We start from the raw sequence: 27,397 nt of genomic DNA, 5'->3' as shown, positions 1-27,397 counted from the left end.
TCGTAAGAATCATCTATTACACAGTAATAATCTTCATCATCATTTGAGACGTAACTTGCTTCTTGTTTTTCTTTTGAGTTGTCATTGTTCTGTTTCTTGGAATTTATCTTTTTATTTGGGCAATTTGCTTTAAAATGTCCAGGCTCACCACATCTAAAGCATGTTCTCTCCGCGTGAGGTCTAGATTTTAACCTAGACTTTCCATGCTTACCTTTTCCTCTTTCATTACTCCTCCCTCTAGCTGCAAACAATCCTTGTATTTGATCATTATACTCTCTTCCATTTGAAGACGACATTACACTCATAGCAACCTTACATAGATCATCCACTAAAAGTGATGCCCTTGTCTCATCCATGGTCAGAGTGTCACCCACCAACATCAAAGTCTGCAACGGATTTTCATATGACTCCGGTAATGAAAGTAATAATATGAGTGCCTGATCCTCATCATCAATCTTCACATCTATATCCTTTAAGTTTGATATAATCCTATCAAACTCATTGATATATTCTCGGATTGAGGTGCCTTCCTCTATCTTGCATGTATAGAATTTGGATTTTAAGTAGATCCTGTTAGTTAGAGTCTTTGTCATGAAGTTACTCTCTAACTTTAACCAGACGCCTAAGCAGTTACTTCTTCATTCACCAAAAAAGCAACATCCCTCTCAAGGCATAAGATTATTGCAGCCCGTGCTTCAAGATCTAATTCTTCCCAATCCTCATCCTTCATATTCTCTGACTTTTTCTCTTTTTCTGTCAGTGCCTTGTACAATTTCTGTGATATAAGCAAATTTTTCATCTGTATCCTCCAATAGGTCAAATCATTTTTCTCATTAAACTTCTCGATTTTATATTTTCCTACTTTGACATTTTCACTAGTAGAAGCCATTGTATTCAAACTTGAATTTTACCACTCAAATAATAAATAATATAATATTGGCTCTTGATACCAATTGTTGAGTCTGCAACGAAATTTGGACTTTTAATAGATATAAAGTAATATGAAATTGAACACTACCCACAATAATGCACTAACTATAACAAAGCCAATATGAGAAAATATTATGTGATTACTCTACATAATATGATGTGAATTAATTTTCTTTCTTATTTTTTGATGATGTTTCAATTACAATGCTACAGAAATATATATAGTATCATCTATGCTATAATTTCAATGAACAAGAATAAAATCTTCCTATAAAAACTCCCTACAAGTTCTCTCTTATTAAAACTCCTTGCAAACTTTATTTTACTCCCTAAGTTTGCTCTTAGCCTTCCTGTATTCTCACAAATATGCTTATGTAGCTTGATGACATGAATCATTAGTGACATGTGTCATCATATCATGATTTGACCATGTGTAAAGGTATGATAACAGATCAATCAACGACCCGTGATATACAAACGTGGATAGGTATATCATGTCACAATATTATTTGGCCACGTATCAACTTATGTCACGTGCGTGTCGCAACATTTTTTATCCACGTGTCATCCGCTATATCATCATTATAAATGCACGAAATTAGCCCCTAACTTTATACTAAGTGAAACTCATTTTAGTTTTTGAAATTGAATATAATGCATTAAATTAGTATCTTTAATAGTTTTTTCTTTTTTTTCATATATTCAAAATTTTTAATATTTTTTAATGTACTAATTTTAATTATTTTTTTCACATGTTTATACAAGTTCTTTTATAAAATATTTTTAAGATTGTAGTTTAATTATACAAATTTTTCTATAATAATTTATCCTTGATAAATTTTTTAATATATAAGTATGTATTTTAATAAAAAAATGATATAATTGATTAAATATACATCATTAAAAAATTTAGTATATGTACAATAATGATATATAGAAATTATGACATATGACACAATTTGACATATGATCAAATAATATTGTGACATGTAGCACAACTATTTACGTCATCATACTACGTATCCGTCATCATACTAATATACTCGGTCAAATTATGACGTAATATATGTCATTAATGATTTATATTATTAAACTACATCAGTATGCTGATAATAAAAAATGAATTTAGAACTAATGTGATGCATTTTTTCAATCTTAAATATGTAATTAATGTAATTAAAATCTCAAAAATAATTTTAATATATAACACTAATTTTAAGGACTACATTACATAGTTACTCCATGTTTAGCTTATATATAAAGGAAAGAGATGATGGAAACTCACACTGTAACAAAAATGGGCCAACGACTCCTTTAAAATTTTAATAGGGATATTTTAAATTGGTTCAATATTTTTTCATCAAATAAATTAATTTTAAAATAATAGACAAGTTAATCCTTAACAAAATAAATGGATAAATTATTCCATTATTTTTTTATAATTTTATATAATTTAATTTTTCAACTATAATATGTTAACTTTTATTAATTTGTCACTTTTTAAAAAATGTTACCGACTAATTTTCTTTTTAATGTATTAGGACCAATTTGTCTAGTTTTGTAAAAACGAAAAAATCATGGACTAATATATATCTTTTTCTTTTAGAAACTAATTAATTTATCTGATATAAAATTGTTAGAGACTATTACTTTAAATTATCACTGAAATTTTAATTTTAATTAGTCATATAGACCTTTGCAGGATTTTTTTCAAATAAAATAAAAAAATAATTAATTCTCCAAACCCCATTTTTCAGCTTTAATTATCAGGATACGATTTCTTTTTATAATTAGGGGAAGTTCGCCGTACTCCCGGCGAACTTTATATAGAGTTCGGCATATTATATAAATCCGGTGGGACCATTTGTGTTTGTCCCATTCTTGTACAATCTCTCTTTAAAATTCATTGTCTTCCTCTTTTATTCTGTCTTTTGGATGCACATGAAGTTCATTGCAGACAATATTTTTAGTTTTAGTTCAATAAATAATATTTTAGTTAGAGTTAAATTTTTTGCTTACTTAGAGTTAGTTTTTTTTAGCTTAGTTAGCGTAACTGTTGACATGTTAGTTAAAATAATTTAGTTATAGGTTATTTGTTAGTTAGAGTTACAGAGTTACTGATGACATGTTAGTTAGATTTACTATTAATTATTTTTATATTAGTTAAAATTTGTTATGTAATTATTTTTAAGTATAGCTGTTATTTATTGTCTATAACTTGTTAATTAGTATAACAAAGTAAATTGTTAGTTAGTTTAGTTAGAATAATTAGTTTAAGTTGTGACTCAGAAGGTAATTAATGGAAGAATTAATCAAGTTAAGTTGGATGAGAAAAATTTTGATTTGAAAAATTGAGAATTCAGTTAGTTGGGAAAGAATAAGAATTATTAAATTTATAAGCCGAGTCAAATAATTAAATATATTTTTTTATTTAATAATTTGGTTAACGTAAAAAGTGAGTTCAGTGTTTGTGATTTTATTTTATTGAATTGTATTTAGATGGAGGAGCAGCTGTTGGGTTACGAGGGTGAGATGTATAGACTGGATCACGCTGAACACATTGCTCGCATGCTTGATAGAGTGGTACACTTTTTTAACTGTTTTTTATTTTGTCATAATTAATTAGCGATGAAACTCAAATTTATGTGTTAACCGTCCACTTTTTTTTGTGTTTTTTGTTTCTGTTTGGTAGGCACCTCGGGTACTGCGCACCAGGCGGAATTTGATGGCACGACCGCCGGAGCAGATTAGGCCATATCTCAAACGAGCTGGGTTTGAGTATGTGGCCTATATGATCGAGTTCGAGCACGATTTTGGTTGCTTGCCTTGGCTTTGATAGAGAGGTGGAGACTTGAGTTCCACACGTTTTATCTACCGTGCGGGGAGATGACTATCACCCTGCAGGACGTAGCCTACCAACTGGGGCTCACGATTGACGGTGATCCTGTGAGTGGGTGCATCGGTGGGTGAGAGCAGCACCATCAGGGATGCACGATTGAGGAGATATGTGAGTAGTTACTCGGGGTTGTTCCAGGCCCAGATGATCGATAGTCACAGACGAAGTGGACGGTGAAGCTCACGTGGTTCCAGAACACAGTTTGTGGAGAGTTGGAGCAGGGCACTACAGAGGAGCGCCTGATGAGGTATACGAGAGGGTACATCATGCAGCTGATAGGGGGTATCCTATTCCTGGATGTCTCTGACTCTCGGGTGCACATCAGGTTGCTCCCACTACTGGAGGACCTTGAGAGGTATGGTCGGTTATTGTAGGGTTCGGCGGTCCTGGCATGGCTGTATCGCCAGATGTGCCGGGCCACGGAGCATGGCCAGCGCAATTTGGGAGGGTACGTCAGCTTGCTGCTGTCCTGAGCTTATCACTGCATTTCGTTGATACGGCTTGACGGCTTTGATACTCGTCGATTTCTCCTACTGGAGAGGTATTATAGAGACTTATAATAATCTTTTATGTTATTATTACTAAGTTAACTATATTGAGGGATAAAATAATATTATGGTTGGCATTGTAGGTGGGTTCTGTACCGATCGGACAATGCCACGAGCGAGAGCAGGCTTAGGCATTACAGGCGTACCCTGAACGGGATTGAGATGCTGAATGTAAGTGCAGAATATTCAAGTTTTACATAGTTAAGTTTAATGTACTTTTAATAAGTGTTTTATTTGAAATTTGAATGTCGTCATTTATATGTGTTTTGTGAACAGCTTGAGTGGACGTCGTATGCTGACCCACAGCTGATTGGTATAGTTCCACCGGCGATAGCTGAGGCGGAGGTGTCATCGGTGGTTGTATGTCCGCTGCTTTGCTTTGTTATCGTCGAGTGGCATCAGGTGGACTGAGTCGTACGTCAGTTTGGCAGCCTGCAGCACATTTCGACCAGGCCACTGAACATAGACGACATGCACAGGTTGGATGGTTTGTTTGGCCGCGGAGAGTGGTTCCCGCAGCTTCTCGGTGGCTGGCATGAGTTGTGGGATGCTCGGGTCCACCATCATCTGCCTATACACCATCATATAGACCTGCATCCGTCGCTCGCATACATGACTTGGTACCTTCAGTGGGCGCACACAGAGTTATTCGGCCTAGGTGACCAGCACCTAGTGGCGACTGGGGTTGTGCCAGAAGATCTGCCCATGCACCATCCACTTGCTCCAGATCTGCATCAGCCGGATGACGGTCATCTACTAGAGATGAGGCCAACAGCAGGAGGTGGGAGAGGTAGGGGCGGGGGAGAGCCAAGGGGAGAGGTAGGCGCGGTGCTGGGCGCGGAAGGCAGGGTGGTGAGGAGGCTCCCCGTGACAGAGACCCAATCAGCCCGCCAGTGCACCGGGCCGCTGATACAGGGCTGACGATTGGGACTATTTCAGGACCAATACCTGGAGGCTACTTGTCACTGAGACCACCTGGCTCACACCACTCAGAGGCAGGGACCAGTCAACAGGGAGAGATACCTGAGGCCAATGTACATTTCGATATCAGGACCCAGTTTCAGTTGCCGTTTAGCTCGTCGGAGCTCACCCCAACCCGATTACCAGCCCATATTGGACACCCAGGACATGATCAATGTCAGCATGATGGTGCCGCACTGGATAGCTCCTTTGATGCAGGGAGGTGATATCGGGTTGGGAGATGTGTTGACGCCGCCGCATCAAACCCAGCCATTCTCGTAGATGTATGCTACGCCACCTCAGTCTGCATACTTGGCATGCGTCCCGGATGATCAGTCTAGTGGGTCATCATCCACTGCAGATTATACGACGCTGAGGGATCAAATGAGCACTCCTGCATTTGCTCCGGTTCCTCCAATTGGTCGCGGGCAGCGCGATGTCAGACCACCTTCGTGTGGCACAGGTGGATGTCTCGAAGTTGAAGTTGGGCCAATGCCTCGGAACCCTTCCTTGAAAAAAGTTCACCCAATCGAAAATAAGTTGACCTGACGAGACCGGTGATTGGAAAATTGCGGGACCCCTTCATCATAGCATTAATGCACTCGGATATATTCGTCGTCATGTGACCAAATCGACGACCCTCATCAGCATACTGTGCCCACTGTGACCGTTGCATTTCCTCAAGCCAGTTAGTGATTGCCATGTTTTCTCCCCTCAGCCGTCCAAAATAATGCGCAAACTCACGCTTTGACTTTGAATACGCTGCGTTAATTCGAACCTTCTTCAAGTCTTTGTTCTTAAAGTGAGTCACGAAGTTGGCTGCAATGTGTCTTGTACAAAAATCTTGGAAGGCGTGAGGTGGTTTCCATAAACTCCCCTTAGCGTTCAATGCACCATCAATGGATTTGTGTCTATCTGAAATCACTAAGAGCCCGGGTTGTGGTGTGACATGCTCCCGCAAATACGACAGAAAGAACGACCACGCCTCTTTTGTCTCACCCTCGACAACGGCAAATGCAATAGGCAGAATGTTTGCATTCCCTTCTTGCGCTATCACCATCAGTAAGGTCCCACCGTATTTACCATATAGGTGAGTGCCATCAATAGAAATAAGTGGCTTGCAATGCTTGAAAACTTCAACACACAGTAAAAATGTCCAAAAGACCCGATGAAACATGATAGTATCTGTGGAACCAGGCCAAGGCTGAGTCACCAGTTGCACCCAAGTACCTAAAGAGCCAAACTTAGTTGCCTACTTGTACACATCTGATATTTTTAATCGAAAATAACCAATATTGAAATAAATCTTACCCGGCAAGCACATCTGCATCGCGAATAACCAACGAAGAAGCTCGTTGTATGATTCCTCCCAATCGCCATATATTCTAGCGATCACTCTCTGTTTTGCAAGCCAAACTTTTCTGTAGGACACCTTGTAACCAAAGTGATTCTCCACACCTCCTTGGAGAACCCTGATGCTGATTGTTAGATCGGCCTTCACCATCGTGAAGATGTATTGCGCAATCACCTTCGAATCCAACCTACCATGGTCTTGTCCCATCGAAGTTTTGCATGCAAGAATGAGCCCCCTTGTATCTCCTAACCTTCCACTTTTCTTGCTTCCGGCGATACGATATGAGTATGCTCCAATTACAACCGTTGCCGGACTGGATACATTGTGCATTGTACCTCAACTGGTCACTCTCTACTATTTTGTAATCCACAGCCCTCCTAATGCTGTACTGCTTAACTGTCAACATCACTTCTTCCTTGTCTTTAAATTGTTGTCTAACCTCAAACTCATTGCTTGGATCCTCTTCAGGGTCTCTCTGGGTAAATGACCAATCCAAAGTCATTGCATCGAGATTCAACCTCGTGAAATGATCTGGCCAATCATATGGTCGAGAGATAGTGGGCTGTGTAAGAGCGATCTGAGTGTCACTGTAGTAGTTCATCTCTTCTTCCTCGTCACCATCATCGTGAATTTTAGCTGGTTCTTCATCAGCATCATCTACATCATCGAGGTTAACTTCATATTGATCCATCATCAGATCTCTAATAGCAAAACTATCATGACTTTCAACCCCATGTCCATCAAGTCAACATTACAAGCTTCAACATTAGACCCCTCCTGACTCCCCTCGGGTGGCATATTTAGGTCCACCATAGTCCTTCTGATAGTTCGTCTAACAGCTCCACTCAACGGACTATTATCGACAGTATCTGCCAATGATCTTCAACCCCCACCTCAACGAGATACACGAATAATTCTAACAGATGAATATTTGTCCATCGGTTGTGCCACGACTGTATGAGCCGTATGTCTTCGTCGTCGCGCAAACGGTACCTAATTCAACACAACAAACGTATTTCTCACAACCGTTATCTCATAAATATAATAGTAACAGAGACAATACGAGTGTAACATACCTTTTATAAAACAAATTGCCATCTACTTCGGTCGGATATCTATAATAAATCTTTTTCACCCTTTTTTCCTCTTGCTGTCCGGCGGAATGCAATATCAAATTCTTCAAAGCTGGTAAACTGTCAACCTCCGGTGTCATATAAGTGAATATCGGTTGCTCGGATCTAAAAACTATAGAACCTTCTTCGTCATACACTATTTCACCATCGTAACAAATAGATAACAATGGATTCCTTGACATTGTAAAAAAAAAATGTCAACCTTAAAAATAAAAACCAATATTGTGCTTTGATGATTTACTCTCTAGCAGCCATGCTTTTATTTTTGAAATCCAACATATAGTTTGTCGGGAGTGCGGTGAAAGGGGTACGGCGAACTCTCCCTAATTACCCAAAAAAAATCGTATCCTAATAATTAAAGCCGAAAAATGGGGTTTGGAGAATTAATTATTTTTTTATTTTATTTGAGAAAAAATTCCGACCTTTGCATGTTAATTAGCCCCCAAATTACTTTATGTGATCAAAATTCTATAGGAATAATGCATTTGATAAATTAATTCACAAATATATTTTATTAGTCATTGACTCTAAATGTTGAACTGCGTATATGTTATTGCTAATTAATAGGCTTCGTCAAGGTTAAAAAGAAATTAAAGATAGATATTTTTTTTTTAAATGAATGATAGTAAAGAGGCAAGGTGAGCTTCAATCACATATAAGACCTCGTATTTAAATGTAGGATATTTAACCATGCATTATGAAGTAAAGTATGTTTTTTGTTATGAAGTTCATGAAAAATTTCAAAAAAAAAATGTTAATGTTAATGTTTAATTTATTTAAATTTTTTAATATTTTAAATATATTTTAATTATATCATTGAATTAATATTATTAACGAAAATGCTGATGTGGTAATTTTAGACTAACGTATCAGTAATATATTATTATAGGATTGTCATCATGTCACACATATTAAAAATTAAGGGTAAAACTGAAATAAAATATTATGACTGAGGTCTAAGGATAGAAAAATATACTTATAATTCGGTAAATATTTTTTTTAAATAAAATTATATTAATAAAATTTTTAAAACATATTATTTTTATTGAAACTCATTTAATAAAAAAAATTACTAAAAATAAATATAAAATTATGATAAGTATCTAAGTATGATATATTCTTATTAATAAATTATATAAACATATTTTTAAAAGTTCTGAAATATTTTTTACATAATAAAATATTTTCAAAAATATTTTTATAAGATTTAATAATAAAATATGCGATTCTTATCGTGATTTCACATGTTTTAAATAAAAGTATTATTATATTAAAATGAGTTCTATCCCAATAAAAGTAATTAATATATTTTAAAGATTTTCTTAATAAAATTTTATTTTTAGAAAAATATTAAATAATAAATATAATTTTTGAGTCTCAATGTTTAAATTTAATATCATTTTATTCTTAACATTTAATTTTAATTTTAATTTTATTATTAATAGCTTAACATGTGATATGATAAATCTTACACTGATGAAGTCACCAAAAAAAATCTTACACCAAAAAAAAGATATGAACGACAAATAAATCTACACAAAATTTAAAATGTGACAAAATTATCTAAAAAATATTTTTTTATATAAATGGCAAACGATTTATATATTTGATCCAAATTTTTATGGTCATAATTGAATATCTATTTAAAAGGTATATATATACAAAAATTTAGAGCAAAATTCGATTTTTAGACTTTTCTTGTACATTGTTTAAAAAAATTAGTCATTCACAATAATTCTTTATTAAAAATATTCACTCAATATAAAATTTTTAAATTTTAAAGATAAAAAAATATTATTTTTCTGATATTACTTAAAAAATATTACATCAAAATTTAATATTTAAAGTCTTTTCTTAAAATACATGTTTAATGTCTAATTATCTTTATTATTTTTTAATATTTTGAGAGTTTATTTAGTATTTTTCTCTTTCAAATTTATTTTTCTCAGCAGTATCATCTTGATAATTTAACCCATCAGTGGTATTCAGTGATGCAGTTTCCGTTATTTGCAACTCCATATTCCTTGCAGCAGTAAGTGTTAATTGGTTAAATAAAGAGAAGTAAAAAGAAATAAAAAAGAGAATGAAAATATATAAAAGCCACGGATAGGGAGATTTCACCTTGAATAAAGTAACACGTTACGGCTATTTTAGAGAAAGGGAAAAAATAAAGTAATGCGTTATGAAGTTGAAAAAAGAAAAGTAATACGTTATGAACTTATGATGCAACTTCTTTACATTTGGTTGGAGGGTTCCAACAATAAGGTAAGTTATTTCTCTTAGACATAATATGGCATTATTTGTAGAAAGTTATATTTTGATTAAAAAAAAAATAATAATATAAATAATCAACGCATCATTACATCATGAGTGATGAATAACTTTTGGACGATGTCCGCTGGTTAGTCAAAATTTTATGAAAATAAAATTGAGTAAATAGTTAAAAAGATTTTTCAAATTTTACCAATTAAATAAATTATTTTTTAAACTTTTAATCAATTCAATTAAGTTAGTTTCTTACATTTCTGATTCGAATCTCCGGATACAAGATATTTGGTCAGTTGGTAGGTGGCATTTGGATACTCTTTATTCTCTTTTATCTCAAAATCTGAAAGATAATATTCTTTCTTACAATCCAGATGAACAAGCAGGTCCGGAAGTGGGTTGGTATTGGAGTGGGTCTGCTGTCAAAGTCTATAACTCTCGCAATGGTTACTTGTGGTTGTGTAAGCAGCTGTTTGGTTGGGAGGAGCGGGAGAATTGGCTTTGGCTTTGGCGCCAGCTTGTTCCGGAAAAGTATAAATTTTTGGCTTGGTTGTGTCTTAAGGAGGCTCTTCCTACTGCAAGTTTTCGCTTTAGAAGAGGGATGTCGTCATCGGATAAGTGTCCAAGATGTCTTTCTAGTCAGGAATCGGTTTTATATTGTATTCGGGATTGTCCCAAAGTTCAGCTTGTTTGGCATAGGTTGGATATTTCTTGTCATCCTCTGGATTTGAAGAACTAGTTCTTGTATCATAGCAGAGAGCATCCGTTCAAGTTCTTTTCGGGACTTTGGTGGATATGGCAAGCAAGGAATAATGACATCTTTAATCCCGATGAAACTTGGCCTCAGAAAAAAGTGATTTGTCTGGCATTAACTTCAGAAAAGGAGCTTAGGAATATCTTTGAATTACAACGTATGTCCCTTCCCTCTACTCTAAATGGTTTTTGGAATCCCCATCTATTGGTACTTTTAAGATTAATTGTGATGCTAGTTATTTTGGTTCGGGTGATAGTGTTAGTTTTGCTTGTGTTATTAGAGATTGTAATGGGAGCTGGCAAAGGGGGTGTTTGGGAATGATTGAGAGTAATAGTATTCTTTAAGAAGAATTGTTTGCTATTTGGAGAGGATATCTCTTAGCTTGGGATGTGGGTCAACGAGATGTTATTTGTGAGACGAATTGTGTGGAAACATTTAATCTTGTTACTCAAGATGGTTTTGGGTTTATTGATCCACTGGTGCTCAAAATAAGAGATATCATGCATTGGAATTGGCGGGTTGACTTTCGTTTGATTATGAGAGATGCAAACACGGTGGCAGATACTATGGCAAAAATGGCGATGAAGTTACAACTTTCGCATGTGGAGCTTCTTTCACCTTGGGAGGAGTTTAAGAGTAGTCTTAAATAGGACTGTCCATCTATTTAGACAATTCCTTATTTTGTTTGTTTTGTTTTTCTTTGTTTAATTTATTTCAGTCACAAAAAAAAAATTAAGTTAGTTTCTTAAAATTTTTAAAGTAAATCATATTCGTTCTTATTTGTGTGATTATAATAAGTCGTAGCACTTTCTGAGGACTACTATATCTTTGTTTATTTACTAAAATGGAAAAATTAGTCAATTTCACTTAACTTGTGCAAAAATATGAAAAGGCTTTTTTGTTGAACACTTTTTCATCATAAAACATCATACGCGTATAAATACAAAAATAATTTTCTTTTGTTATTTTTCTTTTTAAATGTGCCCTTCACGTGTCTTTTAAATATGAATCCTAACACTATGTTTGGTTTAAGGGAAAATAAGAGGAAAGAAAAGTGGTGGAAGGAAAATGAGTGGAAAATTTTATTTTTCTTTGTTTGGATACCAAAGAAAATAGGAAGGAAAGAAAATTTTGGTGTGGATCTCACAAAAAAAATTTTCCATCCATTAGAGGCAAGAAAACAAGAAGGAAAATGTTATTTTTGGTGTATTTACAATACTACCCCTAATTCTATTATTATTAATAATTATTAATATAAATTTAGTTTTAATAGTTTTAATACATTATTATAATAAAATTTACATTTAAACATTATATATGTATTAGATAAATAATTTATAAAATTATAATATTTTATAATATTCATAAAATACAATAAAACATAAATAAATAAAAATATTTATACTTTGTTTTATTATAGGGGTATTAATGTAATTTTATACCATTATGATTTTCTTTCTTTTCATTTTTTTTTTCATCCAAACAAAAGAAATTTCTCTCTCTATTTTCTTTCCATTCATTTTCTCTTCATCCAAACAACACACAAATAATTCTACTTTTCCTTCTATTTTCTTTCCTCTCATTTTCTTTCCTCTTATTTTCTTTCCTTCTATTTTCCTTCCTATATCCAAACAAAGCCTAAGGAAAATACGAAGAAAAAGATATTTATTTTTGTTCAAAATCCATGATTACTTTGTCTATATGTACCATCTTTATTTATTTGTACCAATATGCTTTTTTCTTTCAAAATTTATGTTTATTTATAGTTAAACAATCTAGAAAAAAAATTAATAGTTAGAAAGAACGTTTTTTTTAATCCTTAACTCTTTATATTTTTTGTTATTTATATTTTTAAAATGATGTAAAAAGTTGATTCCTTATAAGAATTTGAAAATTTGTTTAAGTTTTTGTTTTGTCGAATTTTAGCAAATCGATGGTGGTTCGATTTTAATGGTTTGGGAGCGAAACCTACTCCTCTTTTGCAGGTACCAGTTTTCTATAAGTGCATCAAAGGTGCTCGAATTAGACGAGTATTAAAACGGAAAATAAGTTCAAAAAGTGCAAAAGAGTAAAAGAAGTGTAAAACAAAGGAATCGAAAAGTAAAATTGACTGAAATAAAAAAGGTTTACATTGAAATTTAAAGAAAGCGATAAAGATGCCTTTGATTGGACCAAAGGACTTTAGACATGGAAATTAAAGTGTATTGAAATGTAAATTGAGCATGAAAATTAAACAATGCTTGAAACATAAATTTGCTTGAAAGATAAAGTTTTTTTTTGCAAGAATTGTAAACGAAAGGTAAAGACAGTGGAAGGAACCCTACAGAAATCAAACTCGAACGCAGATTCAGGAATTCGCTGGGATATGAGTGTGCTTGAGTGTATTTCTAAAAAGAAGTTCCAACCCTTATTTCCTAAAACTTACTAATATTTATAGCTCAGTTCCATAACCGACCATTAATTACATGACGCTGCCTTGTATGCGAATTTTTAGGTAACTGTTCCCGCTCTTTTGCCCATGAACGTTACCCATAAATTCCTCACTTAGAGAAAGCCTTTGATTTCTATACTTGTGTACCCGCTCGATTCTCCATTAGAACAACTATTCGATTCTTCATTCGAGTACTTGTTCGATTTAACAAGGTGTCTAAATCGAGTCCGTGTCAAATAACTTCCAATTAATGCCTGCACGTGCGTCTTTTCGGCCTCTGTTTCTTTCTTGACCCTTCACCAGTATTTTGAATCAGCTTAATCTTTCAAAAATAATTATCTCGACTAACAAATTGCCCCCCTAGGATTAATGTGTTTGCCTTCGATGTCATTTCTTGGAAAATGAAACACTTTATCCTAATCCAATCGTCAGACACATTTACTGATAATAATTACCATTTACTTTCTCCATTAATTCTGACCCGTTTGACACGTCTCCCACGATTCATACCTTCTCTCTTCACCACTTCACCTTCTTCGCAAAGTTACCTCCTTTTCCTTTGAATTCCCTCTGTAATAACGGCCAAACAAAAGCTCCCTTTAAATTCGACACTTCTGTCTTTGTTTAACTTTCTCGAACCCTTATTCTCTCAATTTCTCTTGCATTCACCTTTCTTACACAACCTCTATTCTTCAACTTTTGTTCTTCTCTGCTCATCAATGGCTGCTTCTTCATCTCACGTTGCTGCACAGGACAAGGGCAAAGATCCCATGGTGCAACCACCAACTCCTCCAGCTCTTCATGTGTTGAACTAGGTCAATGATGAAGTCATTAATGATCCATAGCTCCAAATTGATGACCCTAGAATCCTTATTCCCTTTACTATGGGTGGAGATACCCATTGTTTTGTAGGTCCTATAAAAAATCTGGAAAGGGCAAACAAAAAACTCTCTTTCTTCCCAAGTGCTCAAGGGGAGGACTTGTTGACTAATCAAGACCTTGATATCTCTTTCTTCACCAACCAAAAACCATTTAGGAATAAACCTAAGATCACTCCTCGAGGAATTTACTTCACAGCCTGGTCTGAGCGTCTTGCTCCATCGAAGAGTGTTGCTTGGGGGCTCTCGGGATTCAAGATCTTCTGAGACTTTCTCACTTTTCTCCTTCGACGCTCCCTTGGATGATCGGAGCTGTGACCTTTTTCTGGAACAGGACTACCAATAATTTTCACCTTCCTTGTGGGATGATTGGTATGTCATTTCTAGATGTGGCTACTATTACAAGACTCCCGATTAGTCCTCCAGACTTCAGATGTGACCTTTTTGTTCTATTGGCTAAATGCAATTTTTTTCTGCTCTCGAAGTGTTCAAATGCAGAAGCTTTTCCTTCCTCTTGCCGTTCTACTTCATGAAGGGAACAACCTTAACTTGGCCAAGTTACTTCTAGGGCATATTTTTGAAGAACTTGGCCAGTTTGTTAATTATCTTTGAAACAATTACTTGATCAGCACGGGAGGCCCTCTCTGACTTCTCCAACTTTGGCTTAATGCCATCTTTGAGAAATACATGATTAAACCTACAGACAAACAACACATTGAATGTTTTCAATTGGCTAACTTCAAGCCAAATTTTTCAGAGGCTCAATCGGATGAAGACCGATTTTGGGCTGTCTTTTCTCTTTTTCACTCTTGTAAAGACTTCCACAACGAGGACCTCAATTTCACCCCTTTTTTGCGTTGAAATTGTGGTCTTGCCTGGCTCGAACGCCTCATCTTCCCCAACGATACTGAAGAAAGCAAACTTGCTAACAGGAGTTGGGCAAATTTGCTAGCTGTGCAGGTAATTCCAACAGGCTACCTCTGCATAAAAAGGAACGTTTTAAAGTGACCCTGTATGCCCCTCATTATGCTGCTAGACAGCTAGGCTTCTCACAAGCTATTCCCACTCCACTCCCCAGAAACAGCAAACCCTTTTGTCATATCACTTTGACCTCAAAGAAAGAGCTCGACATTTGCCTCTCGAAAAATCAACAACAAAGAGAGGGCTACCACCATCTTATCTATGATTGAAGCTCATTCATCACTAAATCTTGCTTCGATTGGTGGACTACTTACTATTCCAAGTACAGTCGTACCTTGGAAGAGATCAAGCGTTCTGTCATCCAAACAGTCCTTGCTGCTGAGGGTTCTCCTAAGAAACCTCAAAAAAGAAAGGCCGAAGCCACAGCTTCCTCACGAGAACTGCTAAGGAAGAGTCGAAGGACTCCTACAAGGACTTCCAAAAGGGTAACTTCTCTTTACTCATACATATATACTTAAACCAAAACTCTTCGAAAATCACATCTACTTACAAACCTCTTGATTTCAATCTTTCATCAGTTACAGTTGAAATCATCGAGCGAAAGCTCTTCTGATGATAGTGAGCCATCCATTCAGAATCTTCTCGCTGGATCTTTGAATTCGGATGATCCAATTGATTTAGATTTGGGCTCTCAATTAATTCGAAGAACAAGACTTGTTCCGGTAACATTATATTATTTTCAAATAAATTTCAATTCAATCAACATCAATCTCCTCTCATATTTGTTATATTTCAGCCTGTTACCGCGGCTCAGTCAATCACCTCATCTCTTGCACCTGACCAACCACCTCAACATCAGCAAAATTTAGGACAACCAGCATCTCACTCCTCAATTCAAGCTACTGTGTCTGTTGAACCTCTCCAAGTAGCTTTTCCAATTCCAACTGGGACACAGGTAGTTGATTTAACAGAGGAGCATACCCATCATTCCCCAACACAAACTTTGATTATTGGACATGTTTCTCCAACAAACCAGGATGAAACTTCTACTGGATTTCAGGTGGCCCCGGATTCGGACTCACCCTCTCGAGTTGCTGAAACTGTTGCTCCCAATTCGGATTCTCCATCTCAAGTTCTAGAAACTCTCCCTTCACCACAAAGTACTTCCAATCTGCCCAAACAAGCCGACCTTCAAACTTCGCCTGGTCTGGATCTGGAAGTTTGGGTGTATCTACTGAAAATGCTGATCTGGTTACCTTGGTCAGCATTCTGAATCAAGCTATTCAAGAAGATAAAGTGCCCATTTCTGCTCCTGTACTTATAGGTCCTTCTACATCTGGTCCTTCATCCGAGCTAAATATCAATGCTCGAGAACAACTTTTATCACTTCTCAAGCTCCTGGACCATCCACCCATCGAATGGACCAATGATGCAGCCCTAAACAAGCTTTTGTCTTATCTTTTAAGTTCATCTTTTGAACTTCAGGTTCCGTCCCCACACTCTGCCATAATCAATTAATTCAAACAAATTGCCAACAGAAGTGTAACTACCTAGAAAAAACTTCAAGGAATCAAAGATGAAGTAGCTAAGATCAAAACTGAGTCAGAAAGCTATACTGCAGCCCTCCAACCAATCAAAGCTTCCTGTGAAGAATTTGATTTAAGAATCTCTCAGGCTATTTCCATTCAAGCTCACTATGATAAGGAACAGAGAAAACTTGAGGCAGAATTGGCTCAGATCAATGAAAGACTTGCCAAAATTCGGAAGAGGAGAGTTGATATAGCTACACCTCTAGCCCCTGTCCAGCAAGAACAACAAAAGCTTGTGCAAGAAATTGTTTCTATTAAGGCCAAGCAAGAAAAATGTGAGAAACAACCTGACAAGGCTCAATATGAAGAATTTAAGCATGCTAAAACACTTTCAGCTCTGGATAGTGAAAGGGTAAGTTACGCTCAGACTTAGCAGAGCTTATGGCACCTTACATCTCTCTATCTTAGAACTCAATGTTTGTAATAATTTCTTTTATCTTCAGACTTAAGCATTTTAATCCTCGTTTAGTAAACAATAATATTGCTTCAAATACTTTTCGTTTATCGATTTGATTATATTTTCAGACTCGATATTTTTTATTCGATATGCATTTCTAGAATATAACCCAATCACTTGGAAAGGGCCTTCCCAAGTATGGGACCATTTGCCAAGAACTCTCGATTTATTTTCCATTGGCAAAATAACTTTTAAAACCAACTCACCTATACTAAAATATTTTTCTTTTATTCGACGATTATAATTTCGAGCAATACTTTCTTTTTGCCAAATCATGTTTTCGAGCGCCAGTATTCGCTCTAAGTCTAATTCATTCAACTAATCAAACATTGCATTCCAATGGTAGCACAACATCATGGCCATATACTAATTTATAGGACGACGTACCTGTCGACCCTCTTGGTGAATTTTGATAAGCCCATAGTACTTGACTTAACGTTTCATGCCAAGTTCGAGGTCTGTTCCCGATCTGTTTTTTAATCAAACTTATCAAAATTGTATTTCCTGCCTCCACTTGTCCATTGGCCTATGCATAATAAGGGATTGAAGTAACCATATTAATATTTCTCGAAGCTGCAAAATTCTTGACTTGCTGACCAGTAAACATAGTCCCTTGATCAGTACTCAATGTTTGAGAAATTCCAAATCGATGGATTATATGTTCCTCAATAAAATCTATTATTTCATTTTGCCCAACTTCTATTAAAGGAACTGCGTTGACCCACTTTGTAAAATAATCAATTGCTACTAGAATAAATTTATGATGTTTCGATGAAGGAGGATAAATGAATCCAATTAGATCCAAAGCCCAACCTCTAAATGGCCATGACTTTATAATCGAATGCAACTCAGATGCTAGGATCTATTATATCGATCCATGCTTTTGACATTCTTGACACGCCTTTGCATATTCGATACAATCTTTGATCATGGATGGCCAATATAGATGATTTTGATATAGCACCCATTTCATCTGCATCCCAGCCTGATGAGCACCACATATCTCTTTATGGACTTCACCTAGAGCAATGTCTTTATCATCTTGACTTAGACATCTCGAAAGACTTCCATCGATTCCTTTCTTATACAACTCATCAGCCATCAAGACAAAATTCATTGCTTGCAATTTTATCTTTCTATCGACTGGGATGCTGGGATTTTTTAAATATTTAACAATGGGTTTCCTTCAATCATTATCTTCCCATTCGCCTATACACAAAGCTTCTCTTTCATCCGCAGGCACCAAAATTTGATGGATATTGGCCAATTTTCTTAAAGTTTCTGGGCCGATTCTATATTTCGAAGCAATTTGGGCTAACTCATTAGTGATCTCATTATAAATCCTTGGGATATGAACCAAAGAAACTTTTCGAAAAAAAGTTAACAACTTCCAAGCCGTTGCCAAATATTTTTACAACTTCTCATTATTACATTTGAACTCCTTCGATAATCGCTTCAGAACTAATTGAGAATCCCCTAGGATTTGGACTTCCAAAGCCCCTTTTCCGATCAAATTTCAAGGCCCAAAATGAAAGCTTCATACTCTGCCATATTATTCGAGCAAGGATATTTTAGCTCGAACAGGAATTCTGATGGAATCCCTTCTGGCGAGATAATAAGAATTCCAACCCCTGTACCATCCTTGTGTTTCGATCCATCAAAATATAACTTTCAATAATCGACCTTAATGTCGATTACATTTGCCTCCCGGTCATTCAGATTGTTTGAATTATCAACTAGAAAATCTGCAATGACTCGACCTTTGACAGCTTTTGCTAGGACATATTGCAAATTGAATTCTGTCAAAGCGAGCATCCATTTTGCTAAACGACCTCTTAATATTGGAAAACTCAACATATATTTGACAAGATCAGTTTGTGCTACAACTTTCACCGATTTAGATATCATGTAACACTTTAATTTCATGCAAGCATAGTATAGGGACAAACACAATCTTTCTATCGGGGAATACCTTGTTTCAATATTAGTCAAAACACGACTAAGGTAATAAATTGCCTATTCATATCCATTCTCATCATCTTGGGCTAGCATACACCCAATTGTGTTTGTAGATGCTGCAATGTACAATTTCAAGGGTTCATGCAGACGAATATTCGCCATAATTGTAGCCTTAGATAAATAAGCCTTTATTGAATCGAATGCCTGTTGATGCTCATTTGTCCACTCGAACTGCGAATCATTCTTTAGTTTTACTAAAGATGCAACCACTCGAGTTCGATCAGAAAGATTCGAAATAAATCTCCGAAGATAATTTACTTTCCCCAGGAATGATCGCACTTCCTTTTTCAATTTAGGCGCAGACAATGCTAATATTGCATCAGGCTTGCTCTTATCGATTGCAATCCCTTTTTTATGAACCACAAAGCCTAGAAAATTCTCAGCTGATACACCAAATGCACATTTCAAAAGATTCCTTTTTTAATCCTTTTTCCTCATAGTGACAAATACTTTCCTTAAATGAACGATGTGTTGATTTAGCAAAATCGATTTGACCATAATGTCATCGATATACACCTCCATAAATCTCCCAATATACTCATGAAATATGGCATTCATTGCTTGCTGGTAAGTTGCAGCAGCATTTTTCTAACCGAAAGGCATAACCACCCACTCATAAGTGCCTAGTGCCCTGGGACAACGAAAAGCAGTTTTGGACACATCATCTTCTGCAATGAAGATTTGGTTATATCCCAAATAACCGTTCATAAAACTTAAAATTTCATTTCCCGCCGCAAAATCGATCAACATATCTGCAATTGGCATAAAATACTCATCCTTCGGGGTAACATTATTCAAATCTCTAAAATCAATACACACCCTTAATTTTATATTTTTCTTCATCACGAGAACAATATTCGAAACCCATTCCACATAATGTGCGGTTTGAATAAATTTTTCCTTAATCAACCGCTCAATTTCTTCCTTAATCTTTAGATTGATTTCTGGAGCAAAATGTCGAGGAGTTTGCTTCACAGGTCGAGCATTTGGTTTCAGTGCTAATCGATGCTATATGAGAGAACGATTGAGGCCAGGCATATCATGATAATCCCAAGTAAAACAATCTTTGAATTCATGTAAAAGATGAAAAAGTTCAATTCGAAAAGGATTCACAAGATCCTTACAGATAAGTGATTCGAACATCATCAAGAGATCCCAAATTAATTTCTTCTAAAGGGATCTTGAGATTCAAACCCCGTTAAACAATCCTCATCTTTTACTGAATATTTTTCAAAATCCAAAGGTTCTAAATCATAGATGCAATCGAAAGAGAAATCAACAGATTCATTATAAACAGAATAAACTTGATCATTTGCTGGATTAGCAACAGCTTCACTTTCAATACAATGAACTTCTGCTATTATATCAGCAGTTTGACTAATAACATCATTTGTAATACATAATGAAGATAAACTTAAACTATGACTAAATTCGATTGAAGACATCGAATTGTTACTACTACAAGAAGACATTACATTCCTAACTGATTCAACTTCATCATAAGAATCAACTTTATTCTCTACTGAAGGAAAATTACTTATATAATTATTTAAAATTACCAGGTAATTCGAGACGTCTTGAGCATGCTCCATCGAATATCGTCTCAAATCCATTCTAAGATGAACAATTCCAACCAATTGGGGGTATATCAAGGTGTGGATAACGCAGCTTCACTGTCAGGCCTTCCGAAGACAAGTAGAAGCCCTTACAATTATAGGAATTTAACATCCTGTCAACATTTAAAGGCTTCAATTTCGGATTATATACTCTAAAATTGACATGCAGCTGCTCGACGTATAAATTTAAATCAGCCTTAACAATTTCAAGTTTTCCATCCTTTGTCCAAAGGAGGACACTTTGATGTATAGTAGATGGTACAGCTCCAACTCCATGAATTCAGTCTCGGCCCATTAAAGCATTATAACTTGCTTTCGATGGCACCACCACAAAAATAGTATTTTGTTCAGAAGATCCCACTTTCACCCCCAAAGTAACCAGACCTTTTGCAGGAGTAGAAGCACCACTAAAATCTGTTACAGCAATATTGGTGGGAACCAAATCATTAGGATACTTACCAGCTTTCATCAACATCCTTTCTTGCAAGAGACTCATTGCTGCTCCGCCATCAATTAGCACTTTATTTACTTTAATTCCGCTCAGGGTAGTAGTAATATGAAGAGGGCGAAGATGAGATTTTTGCTTTTCGGAAGGCCTCATAAAATACCCAAGTTCATCCTCATACTGGATGAAAGAAAAAGCTTCTTCAGCATCCATGTCATAATCTTCTTCAGGGTCGCCTTCATACTCACCCAAGTATTTGGTTGGAATAACCGAAATAGTTCCAACCATCTCATCATCTCCTTCTTCGAAATACTCTTCCTCCACATCAGCATCCTTGTCTTTGTCAGCTCATGAAGTATAAGCTATCGCCTTGCCTTTCTCCAACTTCTCAGGGGAAGGGATACCTTTCGGGCATGTTTCCGCATCAGAAGGAAAAACTATTCGGGAGTGCACCGAAGGCATTGCCCCCTTGCCTTTGTCAGATTGAGGCTTCTTACTTTGAGGTAGATTCTTTCTTCTTCTTCCCCCTCGGGTATCCCCTAGCTCGACCACATTGATAGGGATATTGGTTTCTAGGAGGCCCTCGATGTCCCCACTGTGGGTTTCGCCGATATTGAGCGTCCCGATTCTGGAATTCTTGACAATTCTAAATCCACTGAACTCCTATAGCCTAAGAACCGCTTAACGGCACAACAACATTCTGCTGAGGAGCCCTGGAACTATGTCCCTCCACTCATCTAATTGGTTGTTTTTTATGAGTCTGCTCCTATCTATGAGCCAACTCCTTTTTCATCCTTTCTTTCTTAAAGATCGTTGCAGCCTCAGCGTCAAATACGGCATTACATCAAAGATACAGAGATACGTCCCGATCTGTACCAAGAAATCCAACAAACCATCCCCTGCTTAAGGATATACTGATCGAACTTGTGACTCGAAATCACCTAGAGCCACATCAAAATCATAAGACATCCCAACCATTGTTGTCAAACTCTTGAGTTAACTCGTAAACTTATACGAGTTTATGAGTTTAGGTAGTGGAATCGAGTTAAATCGGACACAAACTCGTTTTTGGGTAGACTCGGGTAGACTCAGGTAAACTCGCATAAACTCGGTCAAACTCACGAGTTTACGGGCGAGTCAGCGAGTTTGCATTGTTTGGCCTTTTTTGCAAAAACGAAGCCGTTTTGGGCCCAAAAAATGAAAAAAAATGGAGCAACGTATGAATGTAAACCTAAACAGCTAAATCCCTCACTTTTCTCACCGCACTCACTCAGTCACTCTCTTCTCCAAGCCCTCTTCACATTTCGTCTATCCCTTGCTGCCATTCGTCATTTGCCGTTCCCCAAATAGTTCATCACTGTCTCTCTCTCCACTGTTCTCTCATTCTCACTCTCTCATTCTGCTCTCTATTGACTCTATCATGCATCAAAGCTCGTAAATTCGTGGAACCTCTGCCGTTGCCATGCTACCATCGTTCATCATATCCTCTTTGGGTCATCGCATCCTCTACCAGTTCGTCGTGTCCTTTGCCGGTTAGTCGTGTACTCTGTCGCCATTTGTTCTTGTCTGCTTGCACAGAACAGCAATGCCTGGTTCCTCAACTGAGCCTACTCCATTCAGCAATTCAAATTTAGGTATGTTTAAAAAAAATAGTTACTGAATTGCTGCATGTTGTAGTTGTAACTTGTTAGTATTAATTTAGTCTATTCTTAATTTCTACTTCTTGTAATTTGTAGTTGTTACTTGTTAGTGTTAGTTAATTGTTACTTGTTACTGAATCTGAATGTTTGAAATTCTGAAATCTCAAATCTGAATTTACCAACTTTATAGTGGATAACTTTACAACTATTAGTGGATAACTATGTAATAATTGAAGGATTTGAATGTGTGTTCTAGAGTACTTGTTATAATTGTAGTATTATATTAATTTATTATATTTTTTCATGTTGAAATTGTTGAGTTTTAATGCCTATATTTGAGTAAACATATATTTTATATACAATATATATATATATATATATATATATATATATATATATATATATATATGTTACAAAAAAATTATAACAGGTAAACTCATACGAGTCTAGGTCAGCTCCACGAGTTTACCTAGACTCGCGAGTTTGACAACCTTGATCCCAACCATATTTACTCCAAAATATGGTTCAACAAAACCAGCTTCAGCATTGAAAGGATCAGCATCAACTTTCATCTCTTTTTTCCCATCATCAAACTTCAAACGTCCTTCCATAATAGCCTCCTGAATCAAGACCCTGAAACAAACACAACTGTTAGTCGAATGAATGGTTGCTTGGTGAAATTTGCAATAAGGTTTCCCTTTTAAATCTTTCACCGAAAGTAAAGTTCTACCCTCAGGCAGAATTAATTGTTTATCTTTAAGCAACACATCAAAAATCTGATCAGATTTTGAGATATCAAAACTATACACCTTTCCACTCTTTAATTTTGAATCATTCGACTTTTCATTACTAGGGAGCTTTTTAAGTAAAGAACAAACATATGGAGGACCCTTTTTAAGCTCGGCTAACTCGACTTTCGTTTCGAAATCGAACTCCTCTTCTGAGGAATCCATGGCCACATACGCAACCTTCTCCTTTCGAGTAAAAGGGTTACTCCTTAACTTCTGTTCATTCTTATATTTCTCTTTTTTCTTTTTCATAAGTTCGACCTGACAAACCCGTTCAGCCAAATGGGCTAAGTCAGGTATATGCACATTAAGCAGTTTTCGACACAAATAGAATCCTAGCCCCATAACTGCTATTTTCACCACTTCACTCTCAAGTAATGACACGTAGAATCTACTTCTAGCATTTTTGAAATATATCATATAATCATCAATGGTTTTACCATCTTCTCGTTTCAAAGCAACTAGGTCAGTAACTGCTACATTCAACTCCCCTCGATAAAATTGAGCGTGAAAAGCAGTTTCTAACTGATTTCATGTGATTATCGAATTTGGTCTGAGATTCGAAAATCAGGTAAATGCATTCTTCATTAACGAAGAAGGAAAAAATTTCATTTTCAAGTTTTCATCATTAGCTAGATTCCTAATCTCGACCAAATATTGAGCGACATGTTCAATAGTTGACTCTCCAAATTTCCCTGTAAATTTTGTGATTATCTTTGGATTTTTCACCCCACTTGGCACTTCAGCCATTTGAACAACTTGAGGAAAAACAGAAATAAAATGGGGTCGATTCATAAAACCAACATTCAAACCAACTCGATTAAGCACTTTTTCCACAATTCTTGTGATCTGATAACGTTCACCACCATGATTAGCACGTAATCGGGCTAGAACATCATCTGCATTTTGACCACGGGGAATTATTTGAGGATTCTCTCTGTTTAAAATATTGTTTTCATTTTGAAATATATTTTTGAATCCTTCATTGTTTCCCCTAGCATCATGCCTTTCACCTTCATCATAATTAATGATTCGAGCAATCCGTTCGACTTGCCTTGCAAGACGTTCGAATTTCGATTCATGATCAGCCATCATGGGATTTAAAATTTGGGTCATTTGTTGAGTCGATAAGTTGACTAAATCATGATGACTTTCCTCTACATGTTGTCGAAACACCGCCATGGAATTAGAGGCATTTGATGTAGAGCCCACATTATAATCACATGAGAACTCAGAATACTGTTGTAAGTTTTGAGAATTATTTACTCCATTTACACTCCCGAAACGAGCAGGAAGAACAAAACCACTCACCGGTAGAGTATAACCGGGAGGAAGACCATAAGGAGGCCAACCAGTGGTTATTGGAGGCTGGACTGGTGGTAAGTTACCACGTGAACGAATATTACGTCCAATATTTTCAGTTTGTACGCTAGTAACCACTGTACTTTCACTTACAACCAAACCTTCCGAACGTGAAGTAACGTCCGAAGATTGCACAGTTGCTGGTACGCTATCATTGGTAGACAAACCACCATTCACATTTGACACTTCATCAGCCATGTGAATAATCCTTCCACTTCTCAATTGCATATACCAAATGACACCAAGAAATAAATCTTTTGACACACTTTAGTTTAAAAACTGTCCCACCGGGCCCGCTAATTTGTTTTGTCGATTTTTAGCAAATCGATGGTGGTTCGATTTTTTGCCAGTTTTCCATAAGTGCATCAAAGGTACTCAAATTAAACGAGTATTAAAACGGAAAATAAGTTCAAAAAGTGCAAAAGAGTAAAAGCAGTGTAAAACAAAGGATTCAAAAAGTAAAATTGACTGAAATTGAAATAGTTTGCATTAAAATTTAAAGAAAGCGATAAAGATGCCTTCGATTGGACCAAAGGACTTTAGACATGGAAATTAAAGTATACTGAAATGTAAATTGAGCATGAAAACAATGCTTGAAACATAAATTTACTTGAAAGATAAAGTAAAGACAGTGGAAGGAACCCTACAGAAATCGAACCCAAACACAGACTCAGGAATTTGCTGGGATATGAGTGTGCTTGAGTGTATTTCTGAAAAGAAGTTCCAACCCTTATTTCCTAAAACTTACTAATATTTATAGCCCACTTCCATAACCGACCATTAATTACATGTTGCTGCCTTTTATGCGAATTCTTAGGTAACTGTTCCCGCTCTTTTGCCCATGAATGTTACCCATAAATTCCTCACTTAGAGAAAGCATTCGACTTCTCTACTTGTGTAACCGCTCGGTTCTCCATTCGAACAACTGTTCAATTCTTCATTCGAGTACTTGTTCGATTTAACAAGGTGTTTAAATCGAGTCCGTGTCAAATAACTTCCAATTAATTCCTGCACGTGCGTCTTTTCGGCCTCTGTTTCCTTCTTGACCCTTCACCAGTATTTTGAATCAGCTTAATCTTTCAAAAATAATTATCTCAACTAACAACTCTTGAAAAAGTTCTAAACTTTTAGTATGAAACTACTCACATTTAAATTTTTGTTTATTTTATACAAGTGGTATGAAAAATATTAAATACGTAGTTTAAATGTTTAAAGTTCACTTATAAATCCACAGAAAATAAAAGTATGTCACCTTTGTTTGCAAATTAAGTTTCTATCTATATTCTATAAAATTTTTAATTTGTCGTTAATACTCAATTCACCCTTCTCCCTTCTTTTGAGTATATTTATGTTGTACTTATTGACTAACATGAAAGTGAACATCAAAGCCAGGGCTAGATGGACATCCAACACAAGAGGGTCATTGCAGATTGGTGGCTCCAACGTGTACATAGCCACGGAAAAGAAAATAGTAAATAACTACATAACTAATTATGAGTAAACTATCAAAAATACATCCTAATAATTTTGTCGCTGTCAAAAATGCACTCGAATTTTATTATCGACAAAAATTTCCTTAAATAATTTAAACACGCGACAAAATATTTAAAAAGAATATTTTTTTTTGTAAGTGACAAATGACTACTTTTGTATTTGATAAACTACTTATGCATTTGATCCAAAATTTTATAGAAATGTTAACTATTTAAAAAATACATACAGAAAATGGGATAAAAATTTGATCTTTATTTTTTTATTTTATTTTTTAAAAGTATTATTGGTTGTTGACAAAATATATATATATATATATATATATATATATATATATATATGTATATATACTTAGTGAAAAATTACAAAATTTTAAGTATAAAAATATCTCAATTTACTAATCATGCTTGCAAAAAAACGCATCAAAATTCAATCTCTAAATTATTTTTTGAGAATACATATTTAATATTGGACATTTTTATCGCATTTTAAAATTATTTGAGGACATTTCGATAACAAAAATTGAGTATAATATTTTTGTCAACGATAAAATTATTCGAGTGCATTTTTTGTAGTTTACTCATCAATTCTCTTAAACAGTATGTTCTTCACTTTCATGAATATTTATTTTTTTTATTTTTAGTTTAGATACCAAATGACTTCAAGTATCTTATAATGACAAGATAGTAAGTTGGATCTACACTAAGAAGAATAACTACAATAAATAGGTTGATAAACATTTCAAAGAGATAGATCCACATAAGTTTAATACCTCATGTTTTCATGTTTCACTTAACTATATATTGTTATCTATCTAATAATGTGTCATCGTGTTTTCTATTTATGTCAGAACCACTTTGAGGACAATTCACTAAAGTTACTGAGAAATATGCTACTAAGATTGTTGTGAGAATCCAACA

At 35.4% G+C, this 27,397-nt stretch overlaps 1 protein-coding gene across 1 annotated transcript; it reads right to left on the bottom strand.

Moving 5' to 3' along the window:
* Nucleotides 1–5,773: 5,773 nt before the first annotated feature.
* LOC107620159 (uncharacterized) lies at nt 5,774–6,838 on the bottom strand. Its single transcript, XM_016322368.1, has 2 exons — nt 6,646–6,838; nt 5,774–6,564 (listed from the first exon to the last, which is right to left on the bottom strand). The coding sequence occupies exons 1-2, from the start codon at nt 6,836–6,838 to the stop codon at nt 5,774–5,776; spliced, it is 984 nt and encodes a 327-aa protein (XP_016177854.1).
* Nucleotides 6,839–27,397: the final 20,559 nt, after the last annotated feature.

This window comes from Arachis ipaensis, chromosome B10, assembly GCF_059453495.1.
Source record: "Arachis ipaensis isolate K30076 ecotype BB chromosome B10, ASM5945349v1, whole genome shotgun sequence".
In the NCBI taxonomy this organism is placed as follows: Eukaryota; Viridiplantae; Streptophyta; class Magnoliopsida; order Fabales; family Fabaceae; genus Arachis; species Arachis ipaensis.
The sequence above is the reverse complement of the archived record's forward strand: the minus strand, read 5'-3'. Positions and strand labels throughout refer to the sequence as shown.